At 39.5% G+C, this 20333-nt stretch overlaps 2 protein-coding genes across 3 annotated transcripts; both read right to left on the bottom strand.

The window, feature by feature from the left end:
• Positions 1-319: 319 nt before the first annotated feature.
• Positions 320-20127, bottom strand: LOC112558712. Its single transcript, XM_025229314.1, has 6 exons — positions 20052-20127; positions 15712-19160; positions 9076-9091; positions 8878-8917; positions 5183-6646; positions 320-4855 (listed from the first exon to the last, which is right to left on the bottom strand). Exons 2-6 carry the CDS (start codon positions 18937-18939, stop codon positions 3028-3030), a joined length of 6576 nt encoding a protein of 2191 aa, XP_025085099.1. The 5' UTR covers positions 18940-19160; positions 20052-20127; the 3' UTR covers positions 320-3027.
• LOC112559063 (serine/threonine-protein phosphatase 6 regulatory ankyrin repeat subunit B-like) lies at positions 5029-12545 on the bottom strand. 2 transcript variants are annotated; one of them, XM_025229954.1, is made up of 3 exons: positions 11489-12545; positions 7234-7375; positions 5029-6675 (listed from the first exon to the last, which is right to left on the bottom strand). In XM_025229954.1, the coding sequence occupies exon 3, from the start codon at positions 6592-6594 to the stop codon at positions 5170-5172; it is 1425 nt and encodes a 474-aa protein (XP_025085739.1). In that variant the 5' UTR covers positions 6595-6675; positions 7234-7375; positions 11489-12545; the 3' UTR covers positions 5029-5169. The 2 variants fall into 2 exon arrangements, with proteins under 2 accessions (XP_025085739.1, XP_025085738.1); XM_025229953.1 differs by lacking the exon at positions 11489-12545 and having other exon boundaries at positions 7234-8333.
• Positions 20128-20333: the final 206 nt, after the last annotated feature.

The following is a 20333-nucleotide window of genomic DNA, read 5'->3' as shown; positions in this document are numbered from 1 at the left end:
TTGAGGTCTCATCTGAAATTTATGTTCACACGGCAGTCAGGCTGTGCAAGCTTGAGTCATTAATGATTCGATGGGTCTGACAGGGTTAAAAATAATGAAAATAATAAATATTTTAAACAACAACGGAATATGAAAAGATCAATGTGAAAATTATCGGATTACCTAGTAATGGAGGCGTATTGTTTGTTGCGTTTGCTACTGATTATGAAGAAAAAAAAATGACACCTAAAAATTTAAAACATACCCGAAGATAATATGTATGCGCTAGGAAACATGCCAATGCAAAAACAATGTTGTAATAAACGTTAACAAAGACGAAAACATTGTCAAACATTTATATACGAAAAAAGTATCATCAAAGTACTCAAACATTATTAAATTATACAAAGAAATGTTGTGCTGGCAGTCAGTACATAATGATATACATTAATCTGTATCATCAAAGTGCGTATATGGTCAAAGCTACCGAAAGCTGTTAAAGCTTTGAATAGTCAAACAGGATAACAAATATTTATCCTTTTGGTGAATGATAAAGTGCACATCAACTTTGCAAGAAATAATATGCAACCACTCTGATTGCTCAATGGCTTCAATGAGTGATAACTAAAGAACATCTTATACCTTTTGTTTCTGGTTCTTGTGTAAATGTGACAAACCAAATCACTTAAAAGAAAGTGAAATTTGTCACGTAGAACAGAATTGTTTAAAAAATTTTGCAGAAAAATTTTCAGACACAAAAATAGCATTTATCGATGCTTGCAATTTTTTGAAAATCTGTTCACTTTTTTATGCATAAACAATGCATATTTTCCAATATAATGCCAACCTATTCATACTAAGAAGTCGTATGAGTAATATAACTGAAATGTTCAAACAACAATCTTCATAAGTCTACAAATACAAGTAGGGTGCATAGAAAAAAGAGCACATTTTAAAACGTTCAATCAAATCATGCTCAAAATAAAGTAATTGTTTTCCTGAAATATAATTGTTTTATCTTGTAACACATAAATAATAAATGATATCAAAACATGGGCATATACAGCAACACATACGGAACATACGGTTGATCATGATTAGTCCAACAAAGATGGAAAGTTGATTGAATTTGTTGGAATGTGATGGTCAACAGTGTTAAAAGCAACTAACAGATCAAATTTCAACAGAACTGTAATCTGACCTCGATCACAAGAAGTATTTCGGTTATGAAGCTCCATGAAGATTCAACTTGTTAGTCAAAATCAAATAATTGAGAGAGTAGAATATATTTCCTGAAATCATTTCAAAAGTTACATCATATCATTTATCATAGCTGTGTTAATAAGTGGTGTTCACAACAAGCCGACTGAAATGGTTTAAGGGACTTTAGCTTAGTGAAGTGATGCAGCAGTCGTGAAAGACAAGTTTCATAGATAAGCAGGAAGACTGGATCCTTAACGATGGTTCTTCTGATTCTTGGGGTAGTTTTATACTTTTACTAAAAATATCATAAAAATGTTTTTGAAAGACGGAGAAAAAGGGTTATACAAGAAGGAATTAGTAATAATACTGATGATGATGATATAACTTGGTGAAGATTAGAATGGTGGTCGGAATAAGATCCAGTAATTTCTTTTTCAGCAACATCAGTTTGTTAATAACCTTTCTTTTAGTCTCAACATCCTGACACAATCCTGTATATTTAATTTAGCATCAGATACACTACGACTGTACACACGTTGTACCAAACTCGGTCAGCGAGTCTTTGCTTAAGTCGGTCCCTTTGATGTAACAAAGGTTGTTGAGGATGATGATGACAATGAAGCTGTTGTCGAAGTTGATGTGCAGGTATGTGATTAATCTAAAAATGTCAAAATTTGAATGGAAGGGTCAGTTATATTCACCGCCAGAATAATATGGGTCATCTGAATCAGATGTAAGAGTGGACATGCTTCCACAGAATAGGGTGCCATCATTATACCTGTAATAGTTAATGGAAATAAAGTCACCATTGCCTTCTGAGAATCTCGGGATGAAATCTTCACTTTCATTGAAAAAAAGATCTGTGGACAGCAAATCACAAAAAGATATAAGGTTTTTTAACAAAGAAGGAATCGTCAAGTTTTTGAGTTTGTCTGCCCTGCCAGGCCCACAACCAAGCCAATGTGAGACCGATAAACGACATAGTGATTGAAGTGAGTGGGGCTCACTGGCAGCATCATTCAAAACCTGAAGGAGCTCTCTGATATTGTCATTCGTGTCTGCTCTTCCAGCAAGCTTCACTTGGTATTCTGTATTCAAACGAAATAACTCTGCGTTTGAACTTGCGCCTGATTGGATCAGTAGCTTGACTGCGGAGATGTGTCGGAGCTGTACCGCTCTTTCTGTGGGCGAGACAGTTACTTTAGAGGAACTTCTGTGCGAAAGCAAACTCTCCTCTGTAAGCCTCGGTTGATGCGTTGTCACCCCAGCAGGAAGAAGTTTCTTTAGAGCATTCAGAGTGCGCTGTCCATCAAAGTCCATGGCTGTTCTGAGTAGTGTGTGTCCTCTACAGTCGACAAGAAGTGGATCGGCTCCCCTTTCCAGCAGTGCACTGAACAAACAACTGGTAACATTCTCTTTATTTTCTCCTAAGCTTCTGACAGCTTCATCATAGAGGAGTATTCCAGATCGATCTGTAAGTTTGGTATTGATGTCAAGACCTCTGGAAATCAATAAATCAAGAAAACACATCCACCTTTTGTGATCAACCTGCAAATATCTGGACATCATCAGCTCTAAGAGCGCCTCATCTCTGAGCATCTGAATCACGTCTGCTCCATATTCAACTAAGGCAATTGCCATCTTCCAATTAGCATTCTCTACGCTCTTTCCGCAGCAAAGTTTTGGGGTCAACATATCCGTGTTCTTCTTGGAAAGAGATGTTAATAGCAGAACCATCATTTGTAATGTATTTTAAGAAAGGATACAACTTTTCCCTGGCGACACCTTCCCAATCAAAACAATAAGAGGTGTTCCAAGGCTGACAGTTTTTCATCTTCACTGAGTTCAAAAACAGCTCCTAATGAAATTAACTCTCCGACCATCTTCCATTCGTGGTTGCCAACAGCTAATTGCAAGGCTGTCTTGTTGTCTGGCCCTCGGCGGTTGACGTCTTCGCCGTGTGTTACTAATGTCCTTACGAGTTCTACGTATGATTTGTAGATAGACGGCCCTTACAATAACCTGGTCACCAAAACGTTCACAGTTAAGAAGCTTATGAAGCAGACAATAACCTCTAGTGTCAAGCATGTTTGTATTGGCGCCGTGCTCCATAAATGTTTTTACAGTGTCCCAGTTGCCTTTATCAGCCGCCACATGGACAGGCGTATCACCCTCGTCGTTTCTGAGGTTTATGTCGAAACCACGGCTAAGCAAGAGACGTGTAATATCGGTCATGTCTTCAGGAGAAGTGCATTTTGCAAATTCATGAAAATATGAGTTTCCCTTTCTGAGAATTAAATGAGCTCCTGATTCTAAAAGGTGTTTGAGAAGTTTCCACTTTTTGAGTGTGAATGCCAGTTCTGCTGGTGTCTTTCCCTTTGAATCTTGTGTGCTAACCGAAAATCCACTCTGTGTTAACAATGTCATCAGTGTCAGTTGATTGTCCTCTGAAGATGTGAAATGTTCTATTAGATTGTGCACAGGATGAAGACCTTCCAAAATTTCAACCTCAAATCGAGCCCCGCTGTTCATCAGTAATTCTACTACAGGCCAGTTGTTGTTTTTGAAAGCAAGATGAAGAGCTGATTCGCCATCTGGGGAGCAGATGTTGATGTCAGCACCTTTCTGCACCAGACGCTGACAAATAGAAAGACATTCTGGCGAGGGCGTTTGTGATACTCTCAGCAGAAGAGTAAAGCCCTCATCATCTTTTGTGTTTGGATTTTCAGTGCTGTCTATTAGGCGGTCCACAATGCCCATCAGCCTACGTTTTGCTGCAATTTGTAATGCTGTGTTACCCCGAGGGTCCAAGGCGTTTAAGTCAACACTAGAAGCGATGATCGTATCCAGAGAATGGGCATAATTGTACATTTCTCTCTTTGCATCAGTAACAAATCTGTGCAAAATGGACAAACCTTTGCTGTCTACCATGTTTTCACGTGCACCTTTTTGTATCAAATGTTCCACCAACTTCCAGTTACCTGCAACTGCTGCGAGGTGAAGCACCGAGTTACCATCACAATTTTTAGTATTAACAGACAATCCTTTCTCAATCAGTAGGTCACAAACATTAGTGTAGTCGTCTCCATGGTGACTGCAAACTAACTGGTGCAAAAGACATTTGGCTTCGTATTCTCTGAATACAAGTGTTCCTTGATCAAGCAAACATTTCATCATGCTCCAGTTTTCATTTTGAACGATAATTTCGCAAACACTCTCGTGTTTATTTGACTCAATGTCACACCTAGCTCCCTTTTCAAGCAAGAGTTCAAGTAGCGATTTACATAAGTCATCATAATTTTGTCTCTGTCCTAGCCTGTGAAGGACTGTGAAGCCTTCGGCGTCGACATCGTTAACACCTGCCCCGCATTTTACGAGTTCTTTGGCCACTTCCAAGTTGTTATTTTTGACAGCAAGATGAAGAGGTGTGTTTCCTTGCGGATTCTTTTGATTTATAGATGTACCGTGCTGTGCGAATTCTTCAACAGGAACTAAATGACTTCTGTCTGTTACTGCTATTCTGTGAAGAACCGAAAACCCTTCGCTATCTGGTGTGTCTGCTTCTGCCCCAAGGTTTGCAAGGTGTTTCGACAATCTTCCAGTGGCCATATTTGGCAGCCAGGTGCAGCACAGTGTCGCCGTTTTGATCACGACAGGTGTAGTCAGCGCCAAGCTCAATGAGGTCGCAGATTAAATAATAACCATAAGAAAATGTTGATGTGACAAGTCTTTGAATAACAGTAAAACCTTCAGAATCTACCTCGTTTATGTTATCCACATATTCTACAATGAATTCCACCACTAACCAGTTGCCATGTCTTGCAGCCAGGTGCAACACTGTATCACCAGTCCAACAACGAGTGTTACAGTACATACTAATATCAAAAAATGAAAGTATATTATGCTCCACGTTTTTTCCCATAGCGTATCTGTGAACAACATGAAAGCCTTCGCTGTCTAGTTCGTCCCATGCGGCGCCTTCTTGTTCTAGCAGCTTGACCATGTCCCAGTTCTGACATTTTGCAGCCAGGTGTATGGCTGTATCGCCTGTTTACTTTTTGCATTGATGTCACCAACTTTTTGAGCCACCTTGTGAAACAAACTGCGGCCTTGCAAAGATATCACCATGGCAAGTCTGTGAAGAATGTTGAAGCCTTCACTGTCAGGCTGAGCAGCATCGTCAACATACTTCAACAAAAATTCCACCAAGCCCCAGTTGTCATGTTTAGCAGCAAGATGCAGAGCAGAGTTACCATCACAATTCTTTTGTTGAATATCTGCGCCTCTCTTTACAGTCAGCACTAAAACGTTTATGCAGGGATTTATATTGGAGAACACTTCTCTTTTTGTCATGGCCATCATGTGTAGAACTGTCTTCTGCTCGTCATTAACACCCTCAGCACGAGCACCATGATCTAACAATGTCTTCATAAACGTTATGTTACCGGCGAGGGCTGCCAGATGTAAGGCTGTGTTTCCTTCGCCGTCCTTTTTGTTGACATTGTTATTGTTGAAAATTAACAATTGAAATATCTGGTCAATTTTCGAAAAAGGTTTAGAATCTGTGTAAGAAGCCATTATGTGTAAGACTGAGAACTGTTCACAATTAGTCACATCACTGTAAGCTTGTCGGTGTAACAAAGCCTCCATCATCATCCAGTTGCTATTTTTGGCAGCAATATGTAGAGGTGTATCACCGAAAGTATTCTGTAGATTGACATTTGCCCCTTTGCTGATGAAATAGTGCAAAAGGCGGATATGGTCATCGCTATCAAACATGGCTAACCTGTGTAACACGGCCATCCCCTCACTGTCTAGAGAGTTCACTTGTTGTTCTGTTACAAACATTTCACGTACAAGTGACGTGTGAAACGTGACTGCCAGTCGGACCAGTGTGTGGTGAAGTTGTTTGTGACAGCTGTGTAGTGCTGTGTCTTGTAGTCTGTCCCACAGCAGTTTGACAACAAGCGCGTGCATATAAGGCGTCTCTTGTGGTTTCCAGTTCTTAGTCAGAGTCTGCAAGAAAGAACACACGTGTGTTACATCAGGTGGTAAAGCTGCCTGTCGGGATAGAAGCTCCATCACCATCTTTGTGTTGTCACATCTAGCAGCCACCACGACAGCTGTATCTTTATTTTTATCTATCATGTTGATGTCCACTTCATGTTTTAAGATTTTCTTCAGTATGCCTTGTGCAAGCGAGAGACCGACTTCCGGTGCTGCTGCCAGTTTATGGAGCAGAAAACTCTGCTCTATGTCACACTTTGTGACATTATCAGCACTCAGCAAGCTGCCAATAAGAGTCCAAGCTGCAGATTCAGCAGCTGATGTTAATTCTGCTGTCTTTTTTGTAAGTGTCAGGCTGTCGCTTAAGGAAGGCATGTTCTGGCTTATAACATAACCTGAAGGCATCTTAGACTGGGATGTGGACTCCACGAGCGCCGCTGGATGGTGACTTTGGTGCCTTTGACTCCAACCAGGTTAGAGTTACTTCTGTTAAACAGCACATCAAGCAAATCTGACAGCGAGAATATTGAAAAGTGTTTTACTTGTGCCTATATATTTTATTTATAAAACAAATATGGGTAAATATTGCTGTATATTGTGCGTTCAATATCCGATTATGTACACTTCTTTTAATCCCTTACATTTATACTGAGAAATAATCTCATGGAATAGTTAAAGCAGATTAATATTATATATATAAAAACAGCATTAGATATTTGGGCTTTAACAGTTATTCAGTATACCCTATACAAAGTATACATTTTAAAAGATAAAATTCTAGGCTGTGTATATACTATCAGATTTCACCAAACAGAGACTTTTTTTTAATCCCGACAGCAAACTAGCTTCCCCTGTCAAGGATTTGAATACAGACAATACAGACTTCATTGTGCACTGTACAAACCAACAAGTTAAAGGCTAACCTGTGTGTAATATTTGCTTTGTTATGATCATTTTAAGTTATTTTAAAATAATAATTCCAAAAATATAAGTACATAATTATTAATTTTTAGGCTATAAGCCTTCAAACACCGGTATTCTCACCTGCTACTAGGAAAGCAGAACACACCCCTCTGGCACACAGGCGGTTTTTCTAATAGCAAGTGTGGTTCAGTGCAGCAGACTTGTGCATGTCTTTGAGTCAACTAAAGAAACATCACTCAGCTTATCGTGTTGAAGATTTGACCTATTTGCCAAAAAAAGGAAACAGCTGATTTTGGAATACAGCCTTACAGCTTTTTAAACTTTATGCAAAAGTAAACAATGATCAAGGTTAAGCTTCTCCTGAAGTTATATGAAAAAAAAGGTCGAAACTGATTTCACTCGATGTACTGGTAGGAAAATCTTTTTCCAGATTTATTTTAAATTAAACAAGTTTTAAATCAAAAATTAATGTGCAACATTCACTGTCATTAAAGTCTAAGTTGTATGATGATTATTATTGTTAATGATTCCCCAGCCTGCAAAACTAGTGGGTTAGTAGTGAACTTGCAGTGGGGCCCACCACTACCCCACTAGTTTTGCAGGCTGGGTCTGTTACTACGTTGGCATATTTAAGTTAATTTTTCTGTTTTTTATTATTACTAAACTATAAACACATTTTGGAATGTACTTTTGTCTAAGATAAACTGTACTGTTTAATTTCAGAGGCAGATGATTTCCAGTCTGGCATTTTGATATTTTAGAATTGTAAATTAATATTATACAAAGTACATTCGAAGGATGGTAAGATGTCAAAAAGTTTTCAAAGACAGTATTATTTTATTTTTATTTTGCTATATTGTTAACTCTATCAACTGAATTTTTGCTTGATAGATCATCCACTGCATTTGCTAGGTGCTTAAGGAAGGAATAAATAGCAAAATCAATTTACTGTTAGACTACTGAATATTTCTGAAGTACACATATCCTTATCTTGTAATAAGCACTTGCTCTGTCTGCATTTTTGTAACTTCTGTAACTGAGCCCACTTCCTGAGTATTACTGCCCACTGGGATTAATAAAGTAGGGCATTTGTCATTTGTCTGATAATTTTTTTAAGTTAAATGGAAATAGTGATGATATTGAATTGTTGGCCGCTGACTACACTCATTAAAGTCCTTTTGCTCTTGAGCTTTTCAGAAAATAAACATGATTAAAGTAAATATCCTCTAATACAGGGGTGGGCAACATACGGCCCGCGGGCCGGATCCGGCCCGCGACGGGATTTTGACTGGCCCGCAGACTGTTTCTGGTCGTACATGATAATGTGGCCCGCGGCCACAGTCTGCCGCAATCTCCCACTAATTACTTGCTTACTGCGTCGAATAATAGTGACTGTTAGTCATTTTTTGGTTCTTTGTTTTCTTTGTTTTTTGATTCTTTGTTTTCAGTTAGCATTAGATTTAGAAGTCGGCAAGAAAGCAGTATGTCTGTTGTGCAGTGAAAGTGTTGCCGTGATGAAAGAGTACAACGCTAGCCGCCATGATGCGACGACACATGCAGGCTATGGCAGGACTTTATCAGCAGCGGAATGGCAAACAAGAGCAACAGAACTGGACAGAAAACTTGTAAAGCAGCAGAATCTATTCGTCAAAACCAAAGTAGCCCAGAAAGCTGCTACTCTTGCCAGCTTTGTGGTCGCATACAACATTGCCAAGCACAGCAAATCGCTCAGTGATTGTGAATTTTCAGAATATCACAACTTACTTTCCAACACTGGAGACTATGTCAGCCCAGATGATGTCAGCTGAGAAATACACCAATATGATATCTACACTAGACAATGAATTTGCTCGTCGATTTGCGGATTTCCAGAAAATTGCTGCAGAGTTTGATATCTTGTCATCCCCGTTTACAACTGACTTTGAAAAGGTGCCGGATGCTCTACAGCTGGAATCGACTAACCTGCAGTGTGACTACCCTGAAAGAGAAATTCCAATCTGAAAGCATTGACAAATTGTATGTCTCACTGAATGAGTCCAAGTTTGCCAACCTGAGAAAGATGGCCATGAAACTGCTTGTTCTGTTCGGGTCTACATACATTTGTGAGCAAACATTTTCGACCATGAACATCAACAAGACAAATCCGCGTTCCAGTCTAACTGATGTTCACGTGCAGTCGTTACTGAGGATTTCTACATCCGACATGCAGCCAGAGTTCAAGCAACTTGCTGACAACTGTGATCGACCGCAGCTGTCTCACTGACTTCAGCAGCTATTGAAGTACATAACTTTAACATCATTAAATACTGTTTTTGGTCTCTATGCTTTAAAATTAAAGTTTACAAGTTTACATTGACCAAATTGCTCCAGTGGTCTTTCATGGCTAAGAATTGAGATGCCGTATGTGCAACCTACATTTTACTCTTGTGATAGCCACATGAGCTACGTCGATCGTCAGCAGTGGACTCTGGCAAACTGAGTCATCACAAGTCAGATCTGAACGCCTGAAAGAACAACTCAGACAAAGATATGCAAAACTAAACCATAACTGGCAGATGAAGCAGAAAATGCAGCAAGTAAAAATGACCTGAAGACACTGAGTAAAAACAACAGTGATGTGCAGTTGAATAATGTCATCGAGGGAGAGGCAGAAAAACTACAGCGCTGGAAGGAACATTTTGATGAACAGACCAGATTCAGCTTGCAGACATATTTGGAATAACAGCCATATAAATGTGACAGCTCCCAAGCTGACTGAAATCTTCAAGCAAATTTGGGAATCAGCAGCTCCCTGTTGGAAGACAGGCTCATCTTCTAGAGACTGCAATAATTGGAGGGGCATAACACTTCTTTCCCTCACCAGCAAGGTCTTCAGCAAGATTGTTTTGTCAGACTGACGGCAACTCAGAAAGACCTCCGACCACAGCAAGCAGGATTTCGTCCTGGGCGATCCTGCTCCGAACACATCTTCATGCGACAGATTGTGGGCAGAGAACGAATGGAACACACCGCTTGTACATCAATTTCATCGACCTGGAGAAGGCTTTTGACAGCATCCACGCGAGTCCTTATGGAAGATTGAGGCATTACGGAGTCCCTGCAAAACTTGTTCAGGTCATTGCAATGCTGTACAGCGATTTCAAATCCCAGGTTGTCTGTGACACAGAGCTCACAGACCCCTTCAACGTCAGTACCGGGTGAAGCAGGGCTGCATTCATCCTGGCCATGGACTGGATCATGAAGACTGAGAGGACGAGGGATCAGATGGACCATGACTATGACAGCAACAACAACGCTGGAAGACTTGGACTTTGCTGATGACATTGCCCTGCTGTCACACCGCCCCAAGACATGCATGAAAAAACAAAGGCCTTCTTAAGAAACCAAGCCATCCACGATCAGGAGTTTGACGGAAGGCGCATACTTAACATCTTTTGGATCAGCAACGAAGACTCCACCGAAGAACTGCAGCATTCCGATGATGCACGAAGAAGAATAGATAGGATCGTCTATATTGATCCAGTAATCTGGCCCGCCAAGGACTTCATTTCCCCATATCCGGCCCGCCAACCGGAGAAGTTGCCCACCCCTGCTCTAATACATTATTTATTGTGAGGCAAATAGTTACAACTTTTACCTTGACTGTCGCATTAAATTAATGCATGCATATTTTTCTTTTGCGCAAGAATTTATCACTAAACTGATTTTAAAATGAAAGGAAAAAAAAATAATCAATGCAAATCCAGTCATTATGCATGTGTGCTTTACATTAGTACACAGACTGCAAACAACTTTTGAGAGATTTGATATAAAATAATAAAGAACATATTTTGATGCACCACATACTGTGATAATATCTTAGTATTTTTAAATTATAGTGACATTTCAGATACTTAAAAATGAGAAAATATATCTACTTTCATTTCTTGTAACATGAAATCTTTCTGACTTTTCTGATGCATACTCTATAATGATTCCTTACAGCTGATTTGTAAGCCTGCTGCCTCTTGGCATTTTTGTTGAAACTGAGTGCAGAAGAATAACTCTGTTACAAACATTACTCATCAAGTGGAAAACAAATGTACAGCTACATTAAGGAATACATGAAATTAATCTTGTTTAAATGTGCCTATGTTCTATCCATTCAAAGTGAAATCCAATCATATTTGGGGTGAAATGGTTTGCTATGGAATGAAAGCTGTCTGGTGCCCTGTTGATGATAACATGGGGATATCTACATCAACTGTCTTGATTACAAAATATACCCCAGTGTCACTGAAGGCTTTGAACCTGAGACACAAAGCAAAGAATAAATATACTGAATATTTAGGAAATCTGCATGCAAGTTAACAAAAAAAATGGATGAAATTATTACTTTAGCTACGTGTAGTTGCTCGATCCATATATCTGCTGCTGTACGTATCTTTGTTAAGCTTGTTACCAACAGTTCGATGTTAGTTTTGACAGCTTATACTTTTGTATAGTTGGCTTTGGTATAGGAAACAAATCTCTTCGATTTACTGTCAAGCCAAGACTTGTCTGTACTGCATATGTGACTTGATACCAATCGCTTTTGAAATGTTTTGAGAAAATTCTTTAGTACAGGGCGAAGTCCGCACAAGTTTAAACAAAGTTAATCTACTGGCGTATGTAGCCTGTGTCTTTGCGGAATGAGTAAAAACTGAATCTGAGTGTCGAAGCGAACATTCAGCAACATCACATTGTGTCGCTGTTTTTTTTTTTAACCGTGAATTGCTCTGCTTGCAGCAAATGTGCAGACGACCCATTCCTAAAAATAACTTACGTACGTCACTTCCTCACAAAGCCAGGCATGACTAGGAGAAAAACAAAATAATACTTCTCGTGCCTCTTTGTTATAAAATACCACCGAAATATGTTTCTCTGATGCTTTATGCTCGATTTCCAGCGATTTTCTCTGTGCATATGGGTTAGCCTTTATTAACGAAATTCGAACAGAAAGTAAATCTTTACTCTAAGTCTACCTAATAACTTTTACAACTCATTTTCTATTTACATTCCTTTACTACGAAGTAGCAGTCGAATCAGCTACTGTCAAACCAGACGTTCGCTTTATTTAAATATATAGATTGATTATTTCCATAAAATGGAAGACTTAGATATTTAACAAGAGGGACAACTCGTATACCTAAAACACGTGTTGTTATACATTAATTCTTGTCAACAACTTCTCTGTCATGCATTGCTTTTGGATCAAGTTTGTATGAGTTCATTCACGACAAACGGCTTCTAAGGGTTTTACAAAATTATCATATTTTCAACGGTTTTGACTTTAACGCGGGATATTACACGGGTGGGTCAAAGTAGGAATCTAACAAGAACATCTAAGAAAGAATTTGCTAAATCACGCTACCTGAGAGAGATTGCTACCGACTGCTAGAGTAATGCTTATAATTGGAAACAGTGGAAGGAAGGTTGGCCTACCTTTATTTCGCTGCTGGCTGCTGTCGGTTACAAAATTGGTGAAAAGAGCAATCAACTTGTTAGAGTTGGCTTGATTACAAGTGCTGACGGGAGTCTTCGTAGGGGAGATAATTCGCACCAAGGTTAAGACTGCACAGTTCTCTCCCTTATCCACCCGCCTATAGTCAACACTGTACGTTTACAGAAAACAACGTATAAACTTCACATGACCATCAAACACGATTATATCAAAGATTTTCGAGTTCCTTACATCACAAAAGTTTCATTTGTCTCGACACTTTTTCAATCCAAGTCATTCACTCTCTTCAAGGTTGTGTTGAAGTACTACTAACGTTTGCAAGTAAGCTTTTAGTCACGTTAAACCATTACCCACGTAATGTATATCTTTCTGTATCACTAAATATGTACTTGCGTTCAATGATTTTCAATACGATTCTTGCCAAACATTCAAACGGATAATAGCATCCGTTGTCCTTCTTATTATTTCCATTTATCTCACCAAGCTGGAACAAGACAGGAGAATTTAATTTTACCCATGTAAATGCAGTAATTAATCCTTTTTTAAAGAAACACAGAAGTGTGCAGACATGTTCGTATTCCCTCGTCTCTGACTAGCATACACAAACGCACACAAGCAAGAAGGTTGTTCATAAGAAACTACTGAGGTAAGAATACTTTTATTTCTGTGATGTGCATTATTCATTCTAAAAGCAAGGTATACAAAACTAGATACAATGCATCAAGCCTTTGTCTAGGCAGGTGCAGTTGTGTAACTATAAAACAGTTTTATGGTTCTTCCACAATGATGACTGTTGGCAGTTGCACTAGAGAGTAAAAGTAGTGTTGCATTCAATAATCCACAATTTGAAGTATTTCTTATTTCAGCAAACAACAGTAATAATTTGTTTTAGTTATAAGAAGAGATTTAGAGCCAAACATGATAAATTTACTCCTCTCTAAAAGTCATAAAAGTTATTAGTGACAAATATGGACTGTGACAGTGTGACATTCGAATCTATGTATTAATAATACAAAGTGTTAACATGATGAAATGGTCACAGTTCTTCTTTGTTAAATACACAGCAAGTGTGTGCTGGGTGTTTTTAGGCAGTAGCCACCTTCCGAGTTGTCATTTCTTTGTCTTTTACCCTCGTCATGTGTTTAATAAATTTTAATGAACAAAGGTAAAAGTGAGCATATTTAAATCTCAGACATCCCTATGCAGTCTATGGCTTCAAAAACATTTTGCAGAATCCATGGCATGAGCGCCTTCCCATAAAATGGGACTGAGAGAAGATATAAAATACACACTTAGTGAAAGGCGTGTCATGAGTTAACAAAAATAAGGTTATTGTTCTAATGGTATAATTACCTAAATACTTAGCTGTAATTAATCATCAAATTATCTTTGTATGTACACTGTGTAACTATAGATGTAGTTCAGTGATTGTTATGTACAAGCTATTTATGCCATAATTCTACCTTTTCTATCTCTAGTACACAAAAAATGCAAAATAAACAGTTGGTGAAAGGTGTTTCTCGCATTAAACATGTAAGTTTATTGCTAAAATTGCATAATGACTGAATAGTAAGCTAAAAGTAGTCGACTGATAATCTTTGTACTCACATTATTCATGTATAGCATCATCCCAATTAATGTTATGTACAGACCATTTTTCCATAATTTATTATATTTTCTATCTCAAGTACACGTGGATGCGCAAACACGGATAACAGGAAAGTTTCTCAACCATTAGAGCTGTCGTCGCTATTTCCTACTCTGCCAGATTGCTTATTAATCCTAGATGAAAACAAATAGAATTTGGATACTAAAGATTCGCATTTTAAGTAAATTCTATTATATATATGGCACAACTGTTATAGATGTTGTTGCCATATCATTTATTTCCTGACATAAAGAAGCACCTGTAACTGACAGTTATGTTTGCTATTATGTTGCAACTACAAAACTACATATAATAGAAATTAAGTTATTGAACAACCTGACAGTGTAAAACATTTCTCTCAAATGCCTTTTTCCCATTAGTATAATCAGTATTTCTGGACATTTACAAAAGGATCATTGCAGTGTGATTGTTAGTAAGTGCAAGGTGGCCAGTGTATTTATTTTTTTTAAAATTTTGAATCACAACCCAATGTCTAAAACACAAGTGGCTGGTCAAAGCAATAAATTAGGCAAATACACAAAAGAAAAAAGAAAAAAAAATCAAAAACAAATATTCAACGACTTCATATGTAAGTGACCTCTGTCATCCTCTCCAGTTCCTGTCCTTTAGTGTTTGCGTTTGGTGACACGTTTCCGTTGATGCGGCGACCGGGAGAGTGTGTGAGGGGGCGGCACGCCTCGGTCTGCCAGGAAGCGCCGCGGGCGGGACAACGCTTGAACGCGCACGAAATTTTTCACCTGTTGATTTGCGCGTGCTTGTTGTGAGCACTTTAATGCACGGTCAGCTCTGTGACAATATGTTTCTTGAGGACTAATCGAGGTCAGTGTTGGCTGCCTAGAAGCAGATACGAAAACGTGGTCGTTAAAACTCACATCACAAAGTAAAGGGTATAAAAGTAAGGTTTGCTGACGGTGATTTATGGAAGAAAATCTCCGATCAGGCAATCCCGGGAACACGTGGAAGGACAAAATGCTTATTCCAGAGACTTGTCCCCAAGAGTGCGGAATTCGGTTTTCTGTTTCGTCTTCTGATGTCAGAAACTCCTCAGACAATATATCACTAAACAAGATATACTGCTGGAGGGATGAAGGAATGGGGAGGGTCAAGACCCTTTCTCTTCTACGGAGGCCGCAGCCAAGAGCGTGAGAGACAGTCAGGCGACACAAAGACGTGAGAGACCGAGGCTGACTGGCGGCGTGGTTCAGAATGTTCAGCATCCGTGTCTCTGCTTTAGTCTTATCTTTAACTACATACTTCGCCGCATAATGTGCACTGAGCTCAAATAGCTCGCTATTGGCGCTGGCACCTGATTCTATCAGCAGCTTAAAGGACTGGACATTTTTCATTTCAAATGCTGCTTGCGTTGGAGAAGGTATTGAATGTAATAAACGGTTTAAGGAGGCTGAATCCGAAAAAGACGTTCTGGTTCTGGCAGCTTCCGTCAAGCTTGGTTGATGGTAGTTACTCCAGTTTGCACGAGAAATTTCACCAGGTTTAATGCCAAAGCTCCATGTAAATCTAAAGCGAATCGGAGCAGTGAGCGTCCTTTACAATCAACAAGTAAAGGGTTTACTCCTATGTCGACCAGTAAACTAAACAATGAGCTAGAAGAATCCTGTCCATCGGAGACAGTAGAGTACACATTTTCTTCAAACAAGATTGTCCCTCCTTTATAATCCCGACTATTGAAGTCGACTCCCCGAGACCTTATGGCATCCAGCAAAGCCGTAAGTAATGCAAGCGGAATGTCTTTATGGTTAGAAATAATAAAATATAAAAGAGATTGGTTGTCGACATTTACATTTGCTTCTGCGCCATACTGTAATAGCAAAACAACATAATTCCAGTTTTGATGTTTTGCTGCAACGATCAAAGGTGAACGACCGTGGCTGTCAACTTCGTTGATGTTCAGGCCATGTTCTAGTAACGTTTTCGTGAAAGACCTTAGTTCCTCATCACGAATATCTTTTTGTTTAGCCAGCTCATGAAGGTACTGTGCCTTCGTCAATGAAACATTGTCACCGATCTTCACTTCACATCGAGGAAGAAGCGCTAGTATTGCAGGCCAGTTGTTACACTGGACAGCCATTTCAAAAGCGGTCATCCCATCGGGAGAACGGGCTTCAGGGTCGACCCCACTGTCCAGTAATTGTTTAATAACACTTACAGTGTCGCTGTTAGAGTTCACACGTTCTTCTTCCGGTGACGGTTGTTGTGAAGCTCTCATAAGCCATGTAAAACCTTCGTTGTCCCTTAAATCCAAGTTCACAGAAGTATTTATCAGCCTATAGGCCAGAGTCATGTCTCCGTTTATTGCTGGTAGATGAATCGCTAAGTTTCCTTCGGGATCTTGGATTGTCACATCAACATCACTGTTTAAAATAAGATCCATGGTAGTGTCACAGTCTTGATGTAATTGTCCACACGTGTTCCTCCTAGCACTAAGGCACCTGTGTAAGACAGTATATCCTTCGCTGTCCGGGAGCTTTGCATGTGCACCTTTCTTTAACAAATATACTACAAAGGACCAGTTGTTCATCTTTGCAGTAACGTGCAGTACCGTGTTACCTTCAGGATCTTGAGAATCTAAATCAGCGCCCATCTCCACCAGAAGTATGGCAAAACTCCACTGATGGGCTTTCACCGCCATGTTCAATGCACTTCCGGCGTGTGGAGATGATATGTTCGGATTGACTCCCTTGTTTATTAAATTTACTAAAAGTGAGCTCTTCCTCTTTGTGACATTGTCCTGAACCAGCCTGTGGAGGATGTTAAACCCTTCACTGTCAAGCTCATTAATAACATCCTTTTGTTGGTCAAAAAAGTGAAGGACCATTGTCCAGTTTCTTTGTCTTGCCGCTAAATGAACGACATGGTCACCACTGTGAGTACGGAAGGAGGGATCGGCTCCCATCCTGAGAAGCTTCTGGAAAAGTCTATACGATGCATTTTCAATAAGTTTGCACGAAGAACATCGGAAGTCTTCTTTAGATTTTACAAGTCTGTGTAGAAGGCACAGGCCCTCGCTGTCAGCCTCGTTTACATCAAACCCAAACTCAACAAGATGATTAACTATGTCCCAGTGATTGTTTTTGGCTGCTAGATGCAGTATCGTGTCGCCTGTTGTGCATTGGCTCAGAAGGTCAGCTCCTTTGCTTATTAAAAGGTTAACAACAGAAAGTAAAGGCGACTCTCTAGAACGACACTCGCTCGATTCTTCATATTGATGCTGCATTAGTCTGTGCCAAATGTTAAAACCTTCACTGTCGAGTTTGTTTAAAGTCTCTCTACATGACTTGCGAGCCAGATATTTAACCATAGCTATATTGCCATGCTTTGCTGCCATTTGCAATAATGTGTCCCCACTTTGAGTACGAACTGTAATATTGGCTGCATTGTTACAGAGGAGAATGAAAAGTGATGTTGGCTGCTTCGCTTTTTGTTCAAGAAGTCTTTGAAGAAGGCCAAGTCGTTCCTCGCTGTCAAGCTCGCAGAAGCCAAACCCAATCCTTACTAAGCGCTCTGCAACAAGCCAGTTGTTGTGTCTAATGGAAAACTGCAGCAAGTTTTCGCCATCTTTGGTTTGAACCGTGAAGTCTGCCCCCCTGTCTACTAGTAAAGAGAATGCTTCATCCACGTTTTTGTCAGAGTTGAACTGCGCGAGTGTTTGTAACAGTGTAAGTCCCTGGCTGTCAGGTTTGTTGATATCCGTGGAGTACTTTACCATCCATTTCACGACATGCCAACGTCTCCCTTCGACAGCTGCACGCAACTCATCATTGAAAGAAAAATGAATCTGATTGTCGTCAGTTTTGGATACAAATGTATCTGTAAACATTTCCAGGAAATGCCAGTTTTCATAGATGGAAGCTAAATGGAAAGCAGTATTTCCCGCGCAGTCCTTAATTTCTAGTTTTGCTCCACATTTCACAATTTGCATCAAAAAGGACGAGGAATATTCGTGTGTTTGTGTCGCCATGATGTGCAGCACAGTTCTACCGTCTGCATCTACAACATCAGCACGAGCTCCAATCGTCAGCAGCTTCTCCGCAATGAGACTTTTTCCTCGTCCAACTGCTACATGGAGGGCGGTGTTGCCTTCACAGTCAACGGCATCTATATGTAGAGACGTTTTCTTCAGCAGTGTAAAGATGTTGTCAATGTACTTTTGGGAAAGTGTCTTAAGCGAGGGAAAATATTCAGCAAAAATGTGTAAAACAGTTCTCTTCTCTTTATTTGCAACACCACCTTTTGCCCCTCGACGGAGTAAAGCAATCATCATCCGCCAGCTCCCGCATTTAGCAGCAACATGTAGAGGCGTGTCATTGTCAATGTTCGTTAAATTAATATTGACGCCCTTTTTGAGCAGAAGGAATAGGATATCATCATGCTCAGTATCAGAGGACATGCAAAGTCTGTGCAGAACTCCCATACCTCCTTCGTCCAGAGAGTTAAGGTCGACATGATGTGAACAGATCTTGTCCACAATGTCTTTCATGAGCGTTAAGCTGATGTCAGTGCTGGTCACCAGCTTATGCAGTAAACCAGATTTCTCAATAACATCTTTGCTCACATGTCTTTTATTCAACAGTGCTTTGACGGTGAACCAGTTCCCTGAATCAACTGCTTTTCGTAATGAAGCTGTAGTCACATACTGTGTCATGATTGCTGTCATGGAAGTTTCTAGTTGACCAATCGCTGATATCTTGAACTCAATTCAGAAAAAAATTTCTTTCCTTTATCTGTGTCTCATTTACTTCTTGCACTTCCCACAGCTCACAACTGATTTCAATGCCATGTTGGCTTAGAGTGTTAACTTTTGAAACGATGAATAATCAAATAGTAAAGAAAGCCACACGGTCTTTGCTCCGAAGTGAAGATCCGCAATGGTGGAGCCTGTAATCACAGAATGTCACACTTGAATCTTCATATGTTCGAGCTTTTCTTTTTTTAAAAAAAAAAAATTAGTAAGAAGCTACTTGTGTGTGTGGTCGATAGCGCGTGCCTATGTGCGTGAGTGCGTGCCTATAAAGAGAGCGGTAGGTAAAAATCTCTACTTCCCAATATTGTCTAATTCACACATTTTCACTTCTACTGGCTGAGGCGTTCACAACGTGAGTGTACCTATTCACTATAATGATAGCCGTGATGTTGAATTTTTTTTTTTTTTGCATCGTCATTTAGACATGTATCTCGTGTATCTTGTGTATCTGGTTTATCTCGAAAGGGGTGCATTCATCCAGAAATGGTATCTTGTTCAGACTGTTATCAAACGTTTAAAAACAACTGCATTCCACTAGTCCTTTTAGCTATGTTTCCGTTCTGTCGCCTGTCGACTAAAACACCACTCCCCTCTTTTGTCATCATCAAGTATGCTCTCAGTCGGTAGGCATTTCCAGGTTATGACCTCTTTTGAGTTGCAGTGAGACTGCGGCTTTTCGGGAATTCCCTTCTAGTCATAATCAGAATAAACATATATTTCTGCCGGCGTAAAATAAATCACAAAGTAGTCGAGGGGATATGAATGTCAGACCAAGTCACTACCTTTGTCTATTCATACGACTGTGAAACCCTTTCTTACAAGCAGCTTCACGTAAACCTGTTCGAAGACGTGTTGTATTTTGTTTTCTTTCTACTTCTCTCATTCTGTGTTTTCGAGAAACTAACTTTTTACTTTTTAACTGTTTACTTTCTCCGTATTTTCTAAGGTGTATGAAAGGTAAAGAATAATTAATGCAAATATTGAATTTAAAAAAAATTAATACAAAAGATGCAAAAACACAATACCTGAGGAAAAGTCTCATTCCAAACAGACACGCATTGACTGAAGTAGTCTGCATCTGTCGAGGAAGGTGAAAGATACTTGTGATCGAAGAGAGTTCTCATAAACAGGGGCAGTCACTCTGAGGAAAACATTTTCATTTTTTGAATATTTTAATGTTGTTATTGATGATAAAGAGATCTGCGCATCGTTAGCATTACTATCATGTTGATTATATTTTGGAGTAAGAGATTTACTTATTGCGAGTGAGAGATATGTGCGAAACATAAACGAGAGGCGAGCTGGAT

This window comes from Pomacea canaliculata, linkage group LG3 (assembly GCF_003073045.1).
Source record: "Pomacea canaliculata isolate SZHN2017 linkage group LG3, ASM307304v1, whole genome shotgun sequence".
In the NCBI taxonomy this organism is placed as follows: Eukaryota; Metazoa; Mollusca; class Gastropoda; order Architaenioglossa; family Ampullariidae; genus Pomacea; species Pomacea canaliculata.
The sequence above is the reverse complement of the archived record's forward strand: the minus strand, read 5'-3'. Positions and strand labels throughout refer to the sequence as shown.

What these genes read in the sequence shown, in the direction of transcription:
- LOC112559063 (XM_025229954.1), bottom strand. Translation starts at nt 6,594, where the DNA reads ATGCCTTCAGGTTATGTTATAAGCCAGAACATGCCTTCCTTAAGCGAC.
- LOC112558712 (XM_025229314.1), bottom strand. Translation starts at nt 18,939, where the DNA reads ATGACAGCAATCATGACACAGTATGTGACTACAGCTTCATTACGAAAA. An exon ending in ATAGTCTCCAGTGTTGGAAA is followed by an intron (nt 6,647 to 8,877) that starts GTAAGTTGTGAT and finishes TTGGAGTCAAAG; the next exon opens with GCACCAAAGTCACCATCCAG. An exon ending in AATGTCAGAACTGGGACATG is followed by an intron (nt 4,856 to 5,182) that starts GTCAAGCTGCTA and finishes GACCTCATTGAG; the next exon opens with CTTGGCGCTGACTACACCTG.